Genomic DNA, 19,665 nt, shown 5'->3' with positions numbered 1-19,665 from the left:
GCCGAGAGCCTTGCGTTCGCTCCGTGCGACCCCAGCTCGGCGGCCCCTGGACGGCGGCCCCCTACTTCGGGCGGTGGGGACCCGCGGCCCTGCCCCACCGCGATTCCCAGGATGAGGGCTCCCGGCAAGGGCGCCGGCCGAGCCCCTGGTCGCTGAGGGGCCGGGGGAGGCGCGGAGATGGGGGTGTGCGGTGAGTACTCGCCGGCCAGAGGAGCCCCCGCCCGCCCGGGCCCCTGTTTGAGCAGGAATTTACCGCTGGGGCTAGTGGCCCCGAGGTGACTGGGTTCAAGGACCGACAACCTGCCAAGGACCCCGGAAGGGCAAGGGGGATGGGGCAGCCTCCACGTGCCGGCAGGGCTTAAGGAGCCCCTGTGAAAGGTGAAATCCGACCTGGACAAGGGGGCGCGGTTGGGGGGTTCCGGGAGAAGAAGGGCTGCTACGTGCGAGGGGGGGACAGCGGATACCTGGGTCTTGGAGCAATCACCGGGATCTGTGAAAAGGGACGCCTCTGTCACACCGGGATCGAAGTTTGTCCTGGAGAAGTGGATGCCGGTAGTTTACGGGGGAGGGTGTGTGCCGCAGCGGATTGAATGAAGGCAGAGGAGGCAGAACTCGAGCGCTGGGAAGGTGGGGGGTCCGGAGCGCCTCGCTGGGGGCAATGGAGCAGGATGTGTGAACCTGCCACTCCAAAGCCATACACTCAGCCTGGCACTCTTTTCTAGAATGTCCTGCCCTGTTGCTTCTGCTGTCTTTGCTGCTGCTTCCTCTGGGCCTCCCAGTCCTGGGCGCCCCCCCTCGCCTCATTTGTGACAGCCGAGTCCTGGAGAGATACATCCTGGAGGCCCGGGAGGCAGAAAATGTCACGGTGAGGCCCCCTCCTCAGGACAGTCCACAGAACTCACTCTCAGGAGTCCAAGGGTGTCCTCCAGGATCCAGGAACCGGAATCCCCTTCCTGGTACTTGGTTCACGGGTGGAGAAGGTGGGAAGTCAGAGCCCCCAGTGGAAGTGATACAAGTGGTGTCTCCAGTGCTCACCTGGAAGCTAGGTAAGGGCCAAAGGTGGACGGAGCTTTTGGGGAGCCTGACCCACCCCAACCCACCCCGGCGGGTGCATTTCAGATGGGCTGTGCTCAAGGCTGCAGCTTCAGTGAGAATATCACCGTCCCAGACACCAAGGTTAATTTCTACACCTGGAAGAGGATGGACGTGAGTTTATTTTTTCCTTCTTCATGGGGAGTCTCATTGTGGGAACCTGATGGGATGGGAGGGAGAGCGACAGAAGAAGATGAGGGCTGAATGCATTATGTTCCTTCGTTTGTTCTTGTTCATTCATTCATTCATTCATTCGTTCAACAAAACTGATTCTAAGCCTTCACTTTGTTCAGGCTGGTGCTTGGGGCTGCTGAGAGGGAGGGGGGCTTGGGCTGCTGACTCCAAGTCTCCATTTGCTTTAGGTCGGGCAGCAGGCCGTGGAAGTCTGGCAGGGCCTGGCTCTGCTCTCGGAAGCCATCGTGCGGGGCCAGGCCCTGTTGGCCAACGCCTCGCAGCCGTCTGAGATCCTGCGGCTGCATGTGGACAAAGCCGTCAGTAGCCTACGCAGCCTCACCTCCCTGCTGCGGGCGCTGGGAGCCCAGGTGGGTAGGAGCCTCACACCTCACCTCCAGGGTCCCCCCCTTCCCCCGACTGCGGTAACTTTCTGTTGTCTCCTTGGCAGAAGGAGGCCAGCTCCCTTCCAGAGGAAGCTTCTGCTGCTCCACTCCGAACATTCACTGTTGATACTTTGTGCAAACTTTTCCGAATCTACTCCAATTTCCTGCGGGGCAAGCTGACGCTGTACACAGGGGAGGCCTGCAGGAGAGGGGACAGGTGACCAGGTGCTCCCACCCTGGACACGTCCACCACCTCACTTACCACTGCTGTCTGTGCCACGCCTCTGCACCCCCACTCCTGACCCCTGTCGAGGGGTGAGCAGCTCAGCACTAGCCTGTCCCACGGACACTCCACGGCCAGGGGTGACATCTCAAGGGCCAGAAGGACTGTCCAGATCTAAGGATGTCATAGGGCCAGCCTGAGGCCCCGAAGCAGGAGGAAGTCGGAGGAAATCGGCTTAAACTTGGGGACAGAGCCTTGCTGGGGAGACACCAAAACTCACCTCAGTGCCCTGCTGAACGGTGATGCCAGGCCAAGCTGGAGGGCAAATACCTCTTTTTTGCACCTATCAGGCAAGGACAGGAGGGACTGGAGAATTTCGGTGGCAAGCCGTGAATTCTCCAGGTCTCATAGATACTCCCATGACAGCAAGAACCCACTGGACAAAGGGTGTGGGAGCCATGACGATGGGATGGGGGCTGGCCCCTGGCTCTCACTGGGTCCAAGTTCTGTGTATTTTTCAATCTCACTGGCAAGAACTGAAACCACATCATGGCTCTTGACTTTTCTGTTTTCCCGGGAGCCCCCTACTTCCCAGGCCCTGCTCCCACCCTGGCAGCAGGCCACAGCCCTGGGAAACTAGAGGTGGAGGGGGTCCAGGCCCTACGTGCTGCCTCGCATGGCCTGTCTGACCTCTTGACCCCACTGGGCTTGAGGCCACAGCTCTGCCCACGCCGGTCAATAAGGTGGTTCCATTCAAGGCTATTCCTCAGTATGCAGCTGGCAATGCTCTTTAGTGAGCTACAGCTGCCATCAAGGAAACAGGAGCCCCTTTGGGGGCTGGTGGCAGCTTCTAGTTCTGGCCAGTGGCCCCTTATTTTTTCTTTCTTCTTCTCTGTGGCGTCTCTGGCTAAAGCCACATTCCTGCATCAGCCTTTGCCATCTCTAAATTCAGCTGACCCCTTTCCTTGCCTGGGGATGGTCACCATTAATGCTCTCTCCCCTGGAACTTGCAGAAGGAGCCACGTTCCCGACAGTGGTCTCACTGAGCGCTCCATGCCCAGGGCTATTCTAGGTGGTTCGCTTCCATGACCTCATTTTATTCCTTGCACGACTTGGAGAAAGTTTCCACGGTCATTCCCATGGAACAGATGGAAAAATATACTAACTGCCCAAAGCCAAGGTAGCAGGAACCCCCAAGTGCCCCCAGCTCTCACCTAGTCACTTACCTTCCTTATAATCCCTCCCTGCGCCCCTGGGATGGGGGACACAGAACAAACTCACTCAGCTTCTGCTCTCCATCTCTACTTCTAATTTCACCCATTACTCTCAACGATCCACCTCAAATTCCTCCCCAGAAATGATGCTTCAGCTGCAACGTACCCCAAGAGACCAGTCCTGACCATTATCATATATGTGGGGACTAGTCTTTCTGCTCGTATCACAAAACTTAGAGAAGTCAGCCCGTACCCCTGAAAATAGCAAAAGAGAACATTTTTGTAACTTGCAGCAGGGCAAATTAGGGGTAGGTTGGGGGATTGGAGGTATTCGCCAAGTATATGTGTGTGCTGGGGGCAGGGGTGAAGCGTGGTGGGAGAAATCAACGCAGAGATAGACCCAAAGGAGAATTTTCACCCTGGCCAACCCAGCTCCTGGGGTACAGTGCCCTCTTCAGGCCCTACTGGGAAATGTTAGAGACATCTACAAGTGAAAGAACTCCTGGAGTGGTGATCTTTGCACATTCCAATAAAAATTTGTATTGCAGGGGCGCCTGGGTGGCTCAGTGGGTTAAAGCCTCTGCCCTTGGCTCAGGTCATGATCTCAGGGTCCTGGGGTCGAGCCCCGCGTCGGGTCTCTGCTCAAGCAGGGGAGCCTGCTTTGCCCGGCCCTGCCTACTTGTGATCTCTGTCTGTCAAATAGATAAATAAAATCTTAAAAAAATTTTTTTGTATTGAGGTTTCCACGGATGGCATCTGGTTCTTGCCCCACTGCTGTGAATCAGGAAGGGAGGAATTTGTCTTTCTCGATGGCAAGAAGCTAAGAGAACTGTCCTGAAACCCAAGGCATGCAGCTAAGAATGGCAACTAGGACCCAAACCCAAGGTTTAGGACTCATGACCCCCAAGCACATCTTAGCCCATTGTGCCACCTAGACATTCCCCGGGCCCATCCAGTACCTGGATCTTTTTTACCCACAAGTCAGGGCCACCTACCTTATTCCTTGACTTCTTTTCAGACTGCTTACTGCTTTCTATCAACAAAACAAAACAAAGTTAAAGTTAATGGAACCTGAACCATATGACCTGGGGCCAGTGTGCTAAGACATTAAAAATGTAACTCATTGGGGCGCCTGGGTGGCTCAGTGGGTTAAGCCTCTGCCTTCAACTCAGGTCATGGTCTTGGGTCCTGGGGTCGAGCCCTGCATCGGGCTTTCTGGTCAGTGGGGAGCCTGCTTCCCCCTCTCTCTCTGCCTGCCTCTCAGCCTACTTGTGATCTCTGTCTGTCAAATAGATAAATAAAATCTTTTTAAAAAAAATGTAACTCATTTATTCCACATTTACAGAGTGCCTACTTTGTGGCAGCCTTTGCACCAAGCGCTAGGAAAACGTGAAATGACAGTCTGTGCCTCTCGCAGCCCAATGTCCTCCAAAGAGACACCCCCCGCCCCAGGAGGGTGTTGCCAGATTTCAAATGGTCTTCCAGTGCAGGCTGGGGATGTGAACTTTCCTCTGTACTATTGTTATGGTGATTCACAATATATTAAACTCGGGAGCCTACAGGATCTGCAGCGATTCTCACATGTCCATGAAACAGGAGGCCCTTAGGTATCAACCCTATTTGCCAGATGGGGAGAATACAACCTAGTTCCACCACGTAAAATGATGGAGCCAGCTCTGCTAACTTCCTGGCAGGACAGGAGCCAGTGCCGCCCAGTTCTGAGTCAGCGGATTACATAATTGTTTAATGGAGATGCTTTCTGTTTGTAGAGTGCTCTGCGATTTATGAGGTGCCTTCCTGGGCATTTTCTTATTTGCTCTCCTAACTGCATGAGGAGGGCAGAGATGGTGGGGGATCTCCATTTTGCCGAGGAAGAAACCGAGGCCCAGAGAGATTATGGGTCTTGCCCAGGCGTTAAGATACTAAGCGGAAGATAAGGACCAGGAAGGACCCAGGCTCTCTGATTCCTGTTCCTTCTTCTAGCAGAAGCAGGGATCATAAGGAAAGGAGAGTAGAGGGAGTGACTTGGAGGGGAGGAAGCAGCTCCAGGTCACGGAGCCATTAGGCCCTTCCCTCTCTCAGTATCAACTCTGCCCCAAGGGGCATCTGGGTGGTTCAGTCAGTTGAATGTCTGACTCTTGGTTTTGGCTCAGGTTATGATCTCATGGGTCATGGGATCAAGACCCTCATTCAGCAGGAAGTCTGCTTGGGATTCTCTCCCTCTGCCCCTCCTCAAATCAATCAATCAATCAATCAATCTTAAAAAAATAAAATCTCCTCCCCGCTCCATCTCCTGCCTTTGGCTCCCACGTCTTCCCTCCTATCCTCCCCACCACCCAAGTCCCCCAGAACTAGGGACCAACTCAGCCACCTCCTACAGCCCTAGCTCCCACCTTGACTGCCTCCTATTGGCCCAAACCTTCTCCCTGGGCCTGACCATCAGGCTGACCAAAAGCACCTGTTTGACCCCAGCCCACAGGTCACCTAAGATTTTCCTGAACTACTCGGAATCCTCTTCTCATCATAGCAGATGAGTGATGCTGGATTTGAATTAGCTAAATGGGGCCTCTTAGACATTGGAATCGAAGCTGAATGTTAACTACATTTTTTTTTTCCAGCTGGTTGAAGGTAATTCCTCTATAATTCCATCATAAAATGACATTATGAAAGATGATTGGCCACAGAAAAGCAGACAGTAGTATGGTTTCCCAATTTATGTGAGTCATGACCAAATGTCCATGAACTCTTTTTTTCCCCCCAAGATTTTATTTATTTGACAGAGATCCCAAGTAGGCAGAGAGGCAGGCAGAGAGAGAGGAGGAAGCAGGCTCCCTGCTGAGTGGAGAGCCTGATGCAGGGCTTGATCCCAGGACCCTGAGATCATGACCTGAGGCTTAACCGACTGAGCCACCCAGGTGCCCCCTCTCCTCTTGATTTAAAAAAATTGATTAATAAAAAAAATTTATGTGACCTGCCCACTATTTCTGCTTTTAAAAGAACTTAGCTGTGCTAGTCTCTCCATTTTGCAGAAGAGCAAACTAAGGCCCAGAGAGGGAGAGTACTGTTTAAGGAAACACAGCAAAGCCAGGACTGGCGTTAATTCTCTGGAGCACTTTTGGGGTTCTTCCACATGCCGGGGTCCCTCACACCTCTGCCTGCAGCTGCTAGGCTTGACCAAGTGACAAACCCTCAGGGGCCTTGTGCATTCTGACAACCCAAAATGCAGAGCCCTGTGGTGTCCTTCCACACCACCACCCCATCCTGTCCTGCCTCGCACACCAACCCCCACCCCAGACAGGTTGGAAGCTGTGACTGTCCCGCTCTGTGGCTCTGTGGCGCCAAAGAGAGGTCAGCAAAAGCAGCCCTCAGAGGACTTATTGCCCAACCAGGAGGGGCTGTGGGTCAATTTGCTTCTGCGGCTCTTCCCTGGGTTAACCATTTCCTGGCTCTGTCCCTCTGTTGATTGTTCTCCTAACCTGGTATGGAGGAAGGGTCGATCAGGGTGGGGGCTGGGCATCCTTTACATGTCCCGCTTTGATGTCAAGAGGCAGAGAGGATCTCTCTCTCCCCTGATCTGACCCCTCGGTGGTCCTATCGGTGCTCATTTAGGCAGGAGTCCCCAGGTCTGTGAGGGGGTTGGGGACTTGCCTCTCCAATGCCTGGTGCACGACTGTACCGGCCCCTCCCTGGCTCGTGAGAATGGCTGTCCCAGGCATCCCCTTTCACTTGTCAGGGGCAAAGGCCCAGTGCCCTGGGCGTAGATTTGATGGCAGAGAGTAGGGGGCTGCTGAGGTGAAGGGAATGAAACCAAAGGTTTCTAGGAACACCTGGGTGTGGTGGGATATGGGAAATTTGGACACGATTTGTTTCTTTGGAGTTCAGTTTCTACACCTGGAAAATGAGGACAATAATTTTACAGTGAGGAGGACATGAGGTTCAGTGAGGTTAGCCCGCAAGAATGGCTGTTTCTGGCTTCTGGAAAGTTCTCGATCTGCTCATGTCCCCTCTCGTGCTGTCTTGATGTTAGTGTGCAACTATGCCACCATCTCTCACCCTTGACAGCCTCCTCTTCTGTCCCCCCAGCTCCAGCCAGGCCCCACTCTGGTCCACATCTGCCCAGGCTGCCCGAGTGGCCTTTTGAAAATGCAAGTCGGGTCAGGTAACCCTTGTTGTTTAAAAACTTTTGGTGGTTCCTCAAAGCATTCAAGGTTCCCCAAGACAGGGTCCCTGCCTCTTCCCAGTGTTACACACACACACACACACACACGCCATTCCCATTTTTTTTTTTTAAGATTTTATTTATTTATTTGACAAACAGAGACCACAAGTAGGCAGAGAGAGAGGAGGAAGCAGGATCCCCGGTGAGCAGAGAGCCCCATGCGGGGCTCGATCCCAGGACCCTGGGATCATGACCCAAGCTGAAGGCAGAGGCTTTAACCCACTGAGCCACACAGGCACCCCCGACGCAGACCATTCTTTAAAAATATCATGCTCCCTCTAAGCCTGGAACATTCTCTCTTCCTGATTGTGCCATCCCAACTTCTTTGCCTCATTACCATCTCTCTGTGGCTTAGAAAGCCTCTCAGGTGTCACCTCTTTCCAAAAACTTTCCCTTCCTGTCACCAGGGACCTGGGGAGCCAGGGACCCCTACGCGCTCCCTACCAAAGTGCTTGTCTGCTTGGCCACCTGTGGTCAGCCCCTCAGAGGGTGTGTGGTGAGAAGCCCTGAGGATTGTAAAGTGTGCTGGGCAAGGAAGGCGTTGGCCAGAGGAGGGCAGCTGGTATGAGCCCAAGCTGGAAGGTAGGGGTGAGTTGGCTGTGGGCAGGACTGCCATGGAGCCCCTGAGAGGGATATTGCTGTGGCCTGCTTGCCCCCAGAGCTTTCTCTGCTCGCCTTCTACTCCACAGGTAAAACAAAGGCTGCCACAGGCACTTGTCTGGCTTAGGCAGTGGAGCCTGCGACCCTTGATCTCAGGGTTATGAATCTGAGTCCCATGTTGGGTGTAGAGATTACTTAAAAATAAAATCTTTAGGGGCACCTGGGTGGCTCAGTCGGTTGAGCATCTGCTTTTGGCTCAGGTCCTGATCCCAGGGTCCTGCGTTTGAGCCCTGCAAAGGCGGGGGGGGGGGGGCGGTCCCCTGGTGAGCGGGGGAGCCTGCTTCTCCTTCTTCCTCTCTCTCTGCTGCTCTCCCTGCTTATTTTCTCTTTCTCCGTTAAATAAATAAATAAATAAATAAATAAAATCTTTGAAAAACAAACGAACAAAAAACAGAGGCTACTAAACATGCCTCGGGAAGGTCCCCTCCCCACCCCTCCCTTTGCAGAGCCGGCTTGTCCCTCCTATTGTCTGTGTTCTGGGCTTTTCAGCCTCTTTCATTTAGTAACATATGCAGGTTCTCCTTCCACTATCAGAACATCTCGATCTATCATCATTCCCTTCTTCTTTAAGCCAGAAATAAGCTTTAACAGTGTTAGAACATCAAGCAATATTTCTGAAATTATTTTTATTTATTTTTAAATATTTTATTTATTTGAGAGAGAGACACAGCAAGAGAGGAAATACAAGCCACCCTGGCACCCCGTGAAATAATTTTTAATTGTGGAAAGACTCATAACATAAAATTTACCTTATCAACCATTTTTTTTTTTTAAGATTTTATTTATTTGCAAGAGACACAGCAAGAAAGGGAACACAAACAGGAAGAGTGGGAGAGGGATAAGCAGGCTTCCCGCCGAGCAGGGAGCCCGATGTGGGGTTCGATCCCAGGACCCTGGAATCATGACCTGAGCCGAAGGCAGATGCTTAAGGATTGAGCCACCCAGGCGCCCCATTCTTAACCATTTTAAAATCTTTAAAAAAAAATCTTATTTATTTAAGTCATCTCTACACCCAACATGGGGCTCGAACTCACGATCCCAAGATCAAGAGTCTCATGCTCTTCCCACTGAGCCGGCCAGGCATCCCTCTTCTTAACCATTTCTAAGTGCACCATTCAGTGTCATTAAGTACATTCACACTGGGAAACCATCACCGCTGGCCATCCACGGAATCTTTTCATCTTCCCCAACGGAAATTCTGTCCCAGTTAAGCACTAACTCCCCATTCTCGGCAATGGCCATTTTACTTCCCGTCTCTGGGAGTTTGACTGCTGCAGTTAACTAGGATAAGCGGAATCCTATATTTGTCCTTCTGTGTCGGGCTTGCTTTACTCAGCATCGTCTCCTCCATGGTGTAGCATGTGTGAGAATTTCCTCACTTCAAAGGTGGAATGATATCCCATTGTACGAATACACCATATTTTGTTTGACTCTTGGGCTGCTCTCACCTTTTGGTTATGGCAAATACTGCCTCTCTTCAAGTCTTTGCTTTTAATTCTTTTGGGTCTACGCACCCAGAAGTGGAATTGCTGGACCCTATGGTAAGTCTATTTTTAATTTTTGAAGGGTGCCATTCTTTTTAATACCTCCATAATATTCCTTCATATGAAAAAATATTCCTTGAGTGTGATCCAACTGTCTATCTGCTGGTAAACATTTAGGTAATCTTGATTTTTTTTTTCCTATTATAACCCATACGCCAATGATCATCTTTAAGGTGTGCCCAGCTTTAGGCAAATACACGTGGATTTCTGTGGAGAGATTCCTAGAAAAATAAGGTGGGTCGAAACCATGCACGCTAGAAAGTTTAAGAGTCACTGTCACATTACCTTCTGAGAAGTCTTCCCCAACCTACAGTCTTAGCACCAGTGTATTTGAGTGTCTACCTACATCCTGGCCAACACGCAATGCTTTCAGTCACTTAAACGGTGGTCACTGTGACAGCTGTAGTTTTGACTAGCATTTTCCTTAGTACTAGTGAAACAGAACCTCTTTTCCAATGTTTACCAGCTGGTGGCATGTCTTCTGTGGGACTTGTCTTTTTCAGTTCTCTGCCATTAAGCGTTTCCAGTCCCACCTCATTTGACTGGCCAGTCGTTTATGCCACTGTTGCCAGCTATAGAATTTTAGGTTTGAAATGATTTTCCATTGGAATTCTGCAGACAATGTTCCATGGCCTTTTAGAACCCATGGTTGCTATTGAAAAGCCTGACGCCATGCTGATTCCCAATCCTTAGAAAGTATGTGACTTGCTTTTTTCTATCTGAAAGTGGTTAGGGTCTTCTCTTCCCCCCTGCTACTCTCGAATCTCATGACATGCCTTCCATGGGTGTCCTTGCATTCATCAAACGAGACCCCTTCTAATCAAGAGACTGTATCTCAGTCCCGGGAAATCTTCCTGTGTGGTTTCTCTTAAGGCATTTCTTCTCCTTGGTTCCTTCTGTTTTGAACCCTTTTGTTGGATGTTAGACTTCCCAGACGGGTTCTCTGAGTCTCTTTCTCTTGTCTTTCTTGCCTTCCTTCTCTCCTGCTCTCACTTCATTTCTCTTTGATGGAGATTACATTTCCACCCTCATAGTTTCCATTTCCCAGAGGGCTCCCGTGTTCTCTATCTGGCTTTCATGGCATTCTCCGAAGATTGTCAAGCGAGGAGGGTCAGGGGTGGATAAAGTGGCCCGGGCTTATTGTGCCTTCCTCTCTCCCCCGAGAGCCGCCTCTGAGGTCCCACATGGCTCCTCCAGTCTGGACTCTGGTGCTGCTGGTGGGGGCTGCCTGGGGCCGGGGCCACCTGCCTGTCCCTGTCCGGTAAGCTGGGCTCAGGGAGTGATCAGAGGTGGCTCCGAGGGAGGGTGAGGGCAAAGCTGGAGGGCGTAAGCAGGGTAACCCGAAGGGCACAGCCCTGGGGAGGAAGAGGATGATGAACCGGGATGGTGGGGGGAAACCCGCAGCCCGAGAACTTGGAACTGAGGGGTGTGAGCAGCTCAGCGAGAACAAGACAGAGCCCGGACTTGAGAGAGAGGGAGGGGGCACAGAGCTGGGGAGACAGACAGGAAAGAGGGGTGGGGCTCTCAGAAAATGGGCAAATTCAGCAGATAGGAGACTTCAGGTAGAGGCAGTGAGACCTGATGGATGGCTTGGTGTCCTGGAGCTTGTCTGGGGACGATCTGAGCAAATAGAACTTGAAGGAGTAAAGGGGAGGGCTGTTTCGTGTGGCCCACGCCACCTGGGGAGGGGCAGCTGGTCTCTCTGTGGGGTTGGGAGTTCGGAGGGTTCGGAAGGGCCAGCCCTCTGTAACTCATCTATATGTTCAGTGGCCTATGGCTGAGGCAGGACCACTTGCCACCCACGCGGCAGCAGGGGACTCACAAAGTCCCCACTTTGGATCTGAAGGAAGGAGCTTCCCCAGGTTCGGACACTTAAGGACCGCTCCAGAAAGCCAGCCTCTACCACGCAGGCCACCTCGGGCACAGAGGCGCTGAGGGGCCCTGTGGGGATGGGAGAAGCTTGGAAGGGAGATGTTTTTTCTTTTTTTTAGGAGATAGATGAGAATTTAACGCAAGGAGGCTGGATGGCCTTTTGAAAACTTTAAAGAAGACAAGTAAATATATGTTTGCTGCCCATACTGGTATGATATGGCGAACACGAAAGGAAACGTCTTCCATGGATGACCGCTCAGAAAGCTCACGATCATCAACGCTTATGATTCTCGATAATGACAAATATTCCTTTTTTCCCCCATTCTTTCTTTCTTTCTCCAAATCAACCCCAAGGAAAGAGAAGCCTCCGGACTGGAAGGCAGTTGCTCGCAGCTCAAGGGATAACTGTGAGTTGGAAACCAGCACGGTTCAGATCTCTCTCCTTCCCTGGGACGGCCACCTCCAGTGCCCTCGGGGCTGAATGATGGTGGCACAGACAAGTAGTGAATGTTAGAGGGTGGAGGAAACACGGAGGAGTAGAGGCCAAGCCCTACGTGGAACAGTCACGTTCGAACAACAACAAAATGTATGCGCCTAGACAAAGCCTGTCCACCTGGCTGAATCCAGCCCCTGGCCCCTCAGCTTGCCACCCCTGTGCCAGAAGTCATTCTGCCTTGACCCCTGCCCTGAATCCCTCCTAAGAGATTCTTACTTCTCGGGTTCTCTTTTAAGAAACTCTGCTCTGGACCCCAAATCTCCCAGTGGCTGCCTTCTCTACGCTTAGAAACCTGGCTAACCCCAGCCCCCAGGTTGGCCCTCTCCCTTGTCCTGGCCTTAGAGCAGCCCTTTCTTCCCAGCCGTTCTCACCCAGTGTGACTTTGAGGATAACTCCAAACCCCTCTGTGACTGGACCCAAGCGTCCACAGATGACGGGGACTGGATTCGAGCCAGTGGGCCCTCCCCCACCGGCACCACTGGTCCCCCCGGGGGGTACCCCAATGGAGGTGAGGAAGCCTAAGCTTTAGGGAGACAGCTGGGAAGTGGGCTCGGGCAGACCGGGGCACAGGGAGAAGGGAGGCAGCTGGAAGTGGGTGCCTGGACTCTGGACGGGGGCGGCAGGGCCCCCTCACCATCCTGAGCTCTGCCTTCCCCAGAGGGCCACTACCTGCACATGGAATCGAGCACCTTCCACCAGGGCGGGGTGGCCCGTCTACGCAGCCCCCCCCATATGGGAGCAAGGCCCCCTCTGTGTGCACTTCGCCTACCACATGTTCGGGCTGTCATGGGGTGCCCAGCTCAGACTGCTACTGCTCAGGGACACCAAGGAAAAGCACCCCAGCGTGCTCTGGAAGCACATTAACACCCAGAGCCCCTCCTGGATGCCCACTGCTGTCACCGTGCCTATGGGGCTTGTCCTCCCCAGCCAGGTGAGGCCAAGGGCAGAGGCTTGAGCCCCAGGGGGGAACCTGGGTGTGTGTGTGGGGGGGGGTGGGCAGGAGGGGCTGGAGCAAGGAGGGGGCGTGGGGCTGAGCCATCTGAATTCAGGCAGGAAAACTGGGAGCCTGAGGCAAAGGAGCTTACAGGGTGAGTGGTCCCCTCCTTTCTCCCACAGGTGATGTTTGAAGGAGTGAGGGGCAGCACGGCTTACCTGGACATCTCTCTGGATGCAATCTCTATCCATCGGGGCTCCTGTAATCGCAGTAAGCCCCAGTCCCTCTTCCTTTTTCTCTCTGCCTCCACCACCTGCCGAGGGTGGCAGAAGTAGCTCAGGGACCACGACCCTGCTTTCTCTCGGAGTTAGGGCTCCTTGCTTCCCTCTGCCTCCACATCTCACACCTTTGAATCCTGAAGCAGCCACACCGCAAGAGAGATTCTCTTTTAATAGGGTTGTAGTGATACCTTTTCTCGAGTGACCAACCATTCCACTTTGCCCTGGGCTGTCCCTCTTTTTGCCCTGAAAGTCCTGCATCTCGGGAAATCCTCCGTTCCCGGCCCCAACTGGATGTCTGGTCACCCTAGCTATTACCCCAGTTTCACCCACAATCAGCCCTCTCCGTTGACATTAGAGACTCCAGGGGAGCAAATTCAAGTGAAGGTAAATTCCAGAAGCTGAGTGCAAGGAACTAACCCTTACTGAGGACAGGATTATGCTAGCGGCTCCTCACTTACGATCTAATTTATGACAGGCGGGTACTGCTGTTCCCAGTTACAAATGAAGAAACTAACAGGCAGCTTAAGCAATCTGTCCCAGGAATTAAGCCCCCCCACGGTGGACAGTAGGCCACAGACTGACACTCGGAATTCTGACCCCAGGCTGCGGCGTACTTTTTGGAGCTGCCTCCTCCTAGAAAAAGCTAAATCCTCCCTTCTCCCTCTTCTTCCCCTCAGTCTGCATGATGCAGACGTGCAGTTTCGACGTTCCAAATGATCTCTGTGGCTGGAGCTGGATCCCAACAGCCTCTGGGGCCAAGTGGGTCCAGAAGAAGGGGCCTTCTGGGGTGCCGAATGTGGGGCCCGAGGATGATTTCTCTAGCCCTGGTAGTGAGTAACGGCCATGCTTCCGCCCTTTGCCTTTCTGGGCTTCTAGTGACCTCTGCAGGAGCTTACGATGTTTGCCTTACCGGGCAGTAATAACTGCTCCGGGAGGGGGCGAGGTGAACCCCAGGGACCTCAAAACTCGGTCAGCACAAGTTACTCAGCAGAAAGCAAACTACACACACTCAGCTCCCCCCGGGCCGCCCCGCTGCCATCCCACAAACTAAACCTAACCCACGCTCCTTAATTTTTTTTTTCCTAAGTTCCCACCTCTTTGTTCTGTGTCCCTTTGCATTTCTCCATCCACAATCCTCTTCCTTCCGTTTCCTGTTCTTTCCTCTTCTCCTCCGTCTCCCCCCACCGCCCATAAGCCCTCTGGCCCACTCCAACGACTTTCTCTCCTTCCTGGGCTCTTTCCCCGCTGCCTGAGGTCAGCCTTTTTTTTTTTTTTTTTTTAAGATTTTATCTATTTATTTGTGAGAGAGATCACAGGTAGGCAGAGAGGCAGGAAGGGGTGGGGAGGGGAGGATGCTCCCCGCTGAGCAGAGAGCCCTATACGGGGCTCAATCCCACGACCCTGGGATCATGACCTGAGCCGAACGCAGAGGCTTAACCCACTGAGCCACCCAGGGTCCCCGAGGCCAGCCTTCTAGAAAGACCTGGAGAACCACCCCTCCCCTCACTCAGACGCCCTGGAAAGCAGGGCGGGGCCGGCCCGGCCCGGCATCGCCGCCCCCTACCCCCGCCCCGCCGCCTGAGCATTAGCCCCCAGGCCGAGCCCTGCGGCGTCAGTAAACGCTGGCTGTTGTTTTAATTCTCTCTCTCTCACTTTTTCCCTCTTGCTTCTTATTTTTCCACCTTCCCTTCCTTTTTTCCCGCTTCCCCCACTTTCTCCCCTCCACCCCTTTCCGCCCTTCACTGAGCCGCCATTCCCATCAGGGTGCGAGCGCGCTCACCTGACGGGACTGAGTGGGAGTCAGGGACGAGCACGCCTGCGCAGCCTTAAGCCCCTCCTCCGGCTACCAGTTGCGTCACGGAGCGAGCTCCAAGCTGATTGGCTGGCTGAGCTGCTAGGAGGTCCAATGGGTCGGGAAAAGGAAGAGGGCAGGACTCAGGGGGCGCCTAAAGCATCAGAATCCAAAGGACAGGGATCCTGCTGCTTCTGAGAGGATGCTGCGTTTCGTACGGCAGTGCCTGCATCATTATAATTCTTGCCAAGCATTTCTGGAAGGCTCGAAGGCCACGGCCAGATGTGGGCCCCCCTCAGCGCTGGCTGATCGTAGACAGCTGTTGGGGCTTCCCAGGCTCAGGACCCCTGCAGTCCCAGAGTCCTGTCCCTGTGCCCGACTCCCTCAATTTCAGCCATCTCACCTTACTGGCCTTTTCCTTTGTAGGTGGCTTCTACATGCTCCTGGACCCCAAAAATGCAAAACCGAGGCAGAAATCTGTCCTCCTGAGCCCACGGAGCCATTCCTCTGGCTGTCTGAGCCTGTCCTTCCACTATATCCTCCGTGGACAGTCTCCTGGTGCAGCCCTCACTGTCTCTGCTTCCGTCTTGGGTGAGATTGGCAGTCGCTGGCTTTCCAGGGACCTGAGGCTCATCTCCCAGGGTTAGGTTGACAGGAAACTATGGGGCATCCCTTAGGGTCTAGGGAAATCTAGGATATATGCAAAGTTACTCCGTGGAGTGGAATCAGGCTTCTGGAAAAAAACAGATACAAGTTCCAGGAGAGGGAGAGAGAAGGACCTGCTTCCATTTGGGAGAGAGGAATATGCTCCCAAGTATTCTCTTTGCTACTCATCCTTCTGAGTATACGTTGGAAGTCATTTTTCAGTCCTCTTAATAAATCAGTTCTCTCTCGGATTCCTCTCATTGCAGGCAGCATCCGGAAACACACTCTCTTCTCAGGACAACCCGGACCCAACTGGCAGCCTGTTTCTGTCAATTACACAGCCCAGGGACAAATTCAGGTACAGAGGAGCGAGAGGTCAGGATCTCTTGCACAATCTGAAATGGATTGAGGGTTTGCGCACTGGGAGCAGGGTGCCTGGGTTCCTGAATAGAATAAAATTAGATGGGGGGAGGGTTGGGGCATTTGGGCTGTTTTTTCACTCCCAGCCCCCTTTCTGTGTCTTTTCAGTTCACTGTGGTGGGTGTGTTTGGAGAGACCCCAGAGCCAGCTGTGGCAGTGGATGCGATCAGCACTGCTCCCTGTGGGGGTGAGAACCAGGCCCCGGAAAAGATCACATTGCTCAGAACGGGGGGCCGGGGAGGGTCGGGGGGAATAGAAAGCATGGCCCATGTTGCTCACATCTCCCATTTTGACTCCTAGAGAGCTTTCCTCAGTGTGACTTCGAAGATGATGCCCATCCCTTCTGTGACTGGGCCCAGGCATCAGGGGATGGCGGACACTGGACCCATGCAAATAAAACTATGCACATCCAGGGTACAGGTGCTTCTGGAGGTGAGGATTGAGGATCCCTCAAGCCAACAAATTACTGAATCTTCTCCCAGCTGGGGCGGGGTGGGGGTTGACTGGTGTGGTTGATGGAAGAAGATATTGGAGATGGTGAAGACCAGCCAGCAGGTGTTTCCTGGGAAGCTGCGCTGGTGCCTGAGCTGTGGCAAGACGACAGAAGTAGAGTGAGTTGAAAACTTTCATAGCTGTGGGGTCACTGAACTCCCCGGAAAATGCAGGCATCTCACTTCGCAGAGCCCAAGGCTTCAAAATCCACAATCTCATTTTCAGTTAAGACATTTACTGGTGCAGCCCATGATTTGGTTTTCCCTTTCTTTCGGCTCCTGCCTTCTTCAGTTAGAAGTCCAACACCAGCGGGGGTGGGGGGGGACCTGCTACAATGTGGGGAGTTTGCGTGCTCGCGTCAGACCCTCTTTGGAAAGCATGGTGTTGTGAGAGAAAACCATGCTGGGTTGTTCCTGTGGCGGTTTGTCATCTTGTCCTTCTTCTGACTGCCTTCTTTTTTGCCCAGAAGGTCGCTATATTTACATCGACGCTGACAAGTTCTCTGAGGTGGGCCAGTCTTCCAGACTGGTGAGCCGCCCCTTCTGTGCCCCGGGTGCCATCTGTGTGGAGTTTGCCTACCACATGTATGGCCTCGGAGAGGGCACTAAGCTAAATCTCCTGCTGGAGAGCCCTGCGGGCAGTTCCCCATCTACTATCTGGCAACGTGTCGGGTCTCAGAGTCCTGACTGGCTGAACACCTCTGTCACCATCCCGTTGGGGCATCAACAGCCCATGCAGGTGAGAGACAGAGAGGGCGCCCCCTGTCAGCGTCTGTGGGGAACGTGGTGAGGGGGGCCATAATGCCTGGGTACAATCAGGGCTGAGAAGAGGGGCCCCTGGAAAGGGAGCGGAGCAGAGGTGAACTTGGTGTCCCTGAGAGGGATACCTGGTTCCTGAAAAGGAGTGGGGGCAGAGTTGGATTGTTGAGGCTAGATTCATCTGCATTTCTCTCTTGTCTGTCCCTCATTACCTTCAGCTGATCTTGGAGGCCATCAGAGGTACCAACACCGCCTTTGTTGTTGCTGTGGATTTTATCTTGATCAATCATGAGACTTGTCGAGGTAAGACAAAATCCAGGGCCCCAAAAGGGGGGCCCTGATCTGAGATAACCGTCTCTGGAACTGGTGAAAATCAAGTTCTCTCTCGTGCTTGAGTTTTCACACAGCTTTGTGTTCCATGTTCTGCCCACCTCGACCTTCCCGTCTTACCAGGATGCTTGCTTGAGTGAATGTGGCTTTGATGCCGTGAATTTCTGTGGCTGGATCCGCAACCCCTTATCTAGTGGACGGGCAATCCTGAAGGGAGGACTGACATCCTGTTTGTGTTGTGTTTCCTGTATCTGGCATAATGTCTGACATATATTAGGAGCAGTGTTTGTTGAGAGTTTGTTAAGTGAGTGAAGATTGGCTTTGGAAGTGGAGAGAGGTGTGAGTTACTCTTTGAGCCTGCCCACTTGAAGCGACTGAAGAAGGTGACAGTATGATTTTGACTAAACTCCAGTGCTTGATTGTTTGTTTGTTTTTCTTTGTAGGAACAGTGCCAACAGAGCTTCCTTCCAAATCTCCAGTTTCCCCCCCTGGCCCTTCTGAAACTCCTGTCTCCACAGGAAAACCTATGACTCCCACAGAGAAAACTATGACCGCCACAGAAGGACCCATGCACCCCCCAGAAAATTACACTAGCCCCAGTGAAATAGCCACTGTCCCCACAGAAAATACCATGGCCCCCACAAAAAAACCCACTGTCCTCAGTGAAATAGCCACTATCTCCACAAAAAATCCCATGGTGCCCTCAGAAATGTCCACTGTCTCCCCAGAAAGATCTACTTTTCCCCCAGAAAAATCCACCTTTCCCACAGAAAAACTCACCATCCCCACTCAAAAGCCCACCATCCCCACAGAAGAGCCCACTATTCCCACTGAAAAACCCATTGTCCCTGCTGAGGAGACCACTGTCCCTCCTAGAAAGGCCACTGTCTTCACTGGAGAGTCTACCATCCCCACAGAAGAATCCGCTATCTCTACTGAAGAGTCTGTTGTCCCCATTGAAGAGACTTCTCTAAGCCTTGAAGAGCCCACTATCTCCACAGAGGAGTCCACTGTCCCCATTGAGGAGTCCACAGCCCCTCCTGAAGAGCCCACTGTCTCCACAGAAAAGCCCACTGTCCACACTGAAAGGACCACCATTAACACTGAAAGGACCACCATCCCCACAGAAGAGCCTACTATCCCTGCAGAAAAACCCACAGTCCACACTGTAAGGACCACCATCCACACCACCATCCCCATAGAAAAACCCACCATGCCCACAGAAAAGCCTATTGTCCACACTGAAAAGCCCATGGTACCCATGGAAGGGACTACTGTTACCACAGAAAGACCTACAGTCTCCACGGAAAAACCCACCATCGCTACCGAAGAGACCACTATTCCCACAGAAAAACTCACCATGCCCACAGAAAAACTCATCATGTCTACAGAAAAACCCACCATCCCCATAGCAAAACCAACTATCGTCATAGCAAAACTCACCATCCCCACTGAAGGGTCCACTGTCCCTACAGAAAAACTCACTGTCTCCACAGCTAAACCTACCATCCTTATTGAAGAACTCACCATCCCTACAGAAAAACTTACTGTCCCAACAGCAAGACCCACCATCCCCACTAAAAGGTCCACTGTCCCCACAGAAAAAACCACCATCCCCACAGAAAAACCCACTATCTCCACTGAAAAGACCACCATCCCCACAGAAAAACCCACTGTCCTCACTGAAGAGACCACCATGCCCACAGAAAAGCCCATCGTCCCTATAGAAAAAACTACCATCCCTGCAGAAAGACACACTATCCCCACTGAAGAGACCACTGAGTCCACAGAAATATGCACCATCCCCACTGAAGAGACCACCGAGTCCACAAAAATATGCACCATCCCCACTGAAGAGCCTACTATCCCCACTGAGAAGACCACTATGCCCACAGAAAACTCTTCTGTCCCCACTAAAAGGCCTACCATCCCCACAGAAGAACCCACTGTCCCCACTAAAAAGACCACCATTCCCACAGAAAAACCCACTGTCCCCACTAAAAAGACCACCATTCCCACAGAAAAACCCATTGTCCCCACTGAAAAGACTACCATCCCCACAGAAAATCCCACTGTCCCTACTAAAAAGACTGTCCCCACTGAAAAGACTACCATCCCCACAGAAAAACCCACTGT

At 52.7% G+C, this 19,665-nt stretch overlaps 2 protein-coding genes and 1 long non-coding RNA gene across 3 annotated transcripts in view; 2 read left to right on the top strand and 1 right to left on the bottom strand.

Moving 5' to 3' along the window:
• Nucleotides 1-668: 668 nt before the first annotated feature.
• Nucleotides 669-2,186, top strand: EPO (erythropoietin). The gene is given in 5 exon segments (XM_032872535.1): nucleotides 669-693; nucleotides 696-865; nucleotides 1,120-1,206; nucleotides 1,455-1,634; nucleotides 1,715-2,186. Coding segments are annotated over 5 exon segments (618 nt in total). The 3' UTR covers nucleotides 1,871-2,186.
• LOC116876408 lies at nucleotides 1,760-7,190 on the bottom strand. Its single transcript, XR_004384386.1, has 3 exons — nucleotides 7,140-7,190; nucleotides 4,082-4,112; nucleotides 1,760-1,848 (listed from the first exon to the last, which is right to left on the bottom strand). It is a non-coding gene; the product is annotated as an uncharacterized LOC116876408 (long non-coding RNA).
• A 3,415-nt stretch (nucleotides 7,191-10,605) lies between these two features.
• Nucleotides 10,606-19,665, top strand: part of ZAN (zonadhesin) — a 33,628-nt gene continuing 24,568 nt past the window's right edge. Inside the window, 15 exon segments of the mRNA XM_032872534.1 lie at nucleotides 10,606-10,770; nucleotides 11,736-11,788; nucleotides 12,239-12,385; nucleotides 12,536-12,600; nucleotides 12,602-12,808; nucleotides 12,994-13,081; nucleotides 13,770-13,922; nucleotides 15,311-15,475; nucleotides 15,796-15,887; nucleotides 16,058-16,136; nucleotides 16,250-16,381; nucleotides 16,908-17,179; nucleotides 17,418-17,502; nucleotides 17,973-18,037; nucleotides 18,557-19,665. The exon segment at nucleotides 18,557-19,665 is cut by the window's right edge and continues 10 nt beyond it. Coding sequence (XP_032728425.1) covers nucleotides 10,694-10,770; nucleotides 11,736-11,788; nucleotides 12,239-12,385; nucleotides 12,536-12,600; nucleotides 12,602-12,808; nucleotides 12,994-13,081; nucleotides 13,770-13,922; nucleotides 15,311-15,475; nucleotides 15,796-15,887; nucleotides 16,058-16,136; nucleotides 16,250-16,381; nucleotides 16,908-17,179; nucleotides 17,418-17,502; nucleotides 17,973-18,037; nucleotides 18,557-19,665 — 2,789 coding nt within the window. The 5' untranslated portion in view covers nucleotides 10,606-10,693.

The sequence above is a fragment of the Lontra canadensis genome, unplaced genomic scaffold, assembly GCF_010015895.1.
Source record: "Lontra canadensis isolate GAN:19392208 unplaced genomic scaffold, GSC_riverotter_1.0 scaffold45, whole genome shotgun sequence".
Lineage (NCBI taxonomy): Eukaryota > Metazoa > Chordata > Mammalia > Carnivora > Mustelidae > Lontra > Lontra canadensis.
The sequence above is the reverse complement of the archived record's forward strand: the minus strand, read 5'-3'. Positions and strand labels throughout refer to the sequence as shown.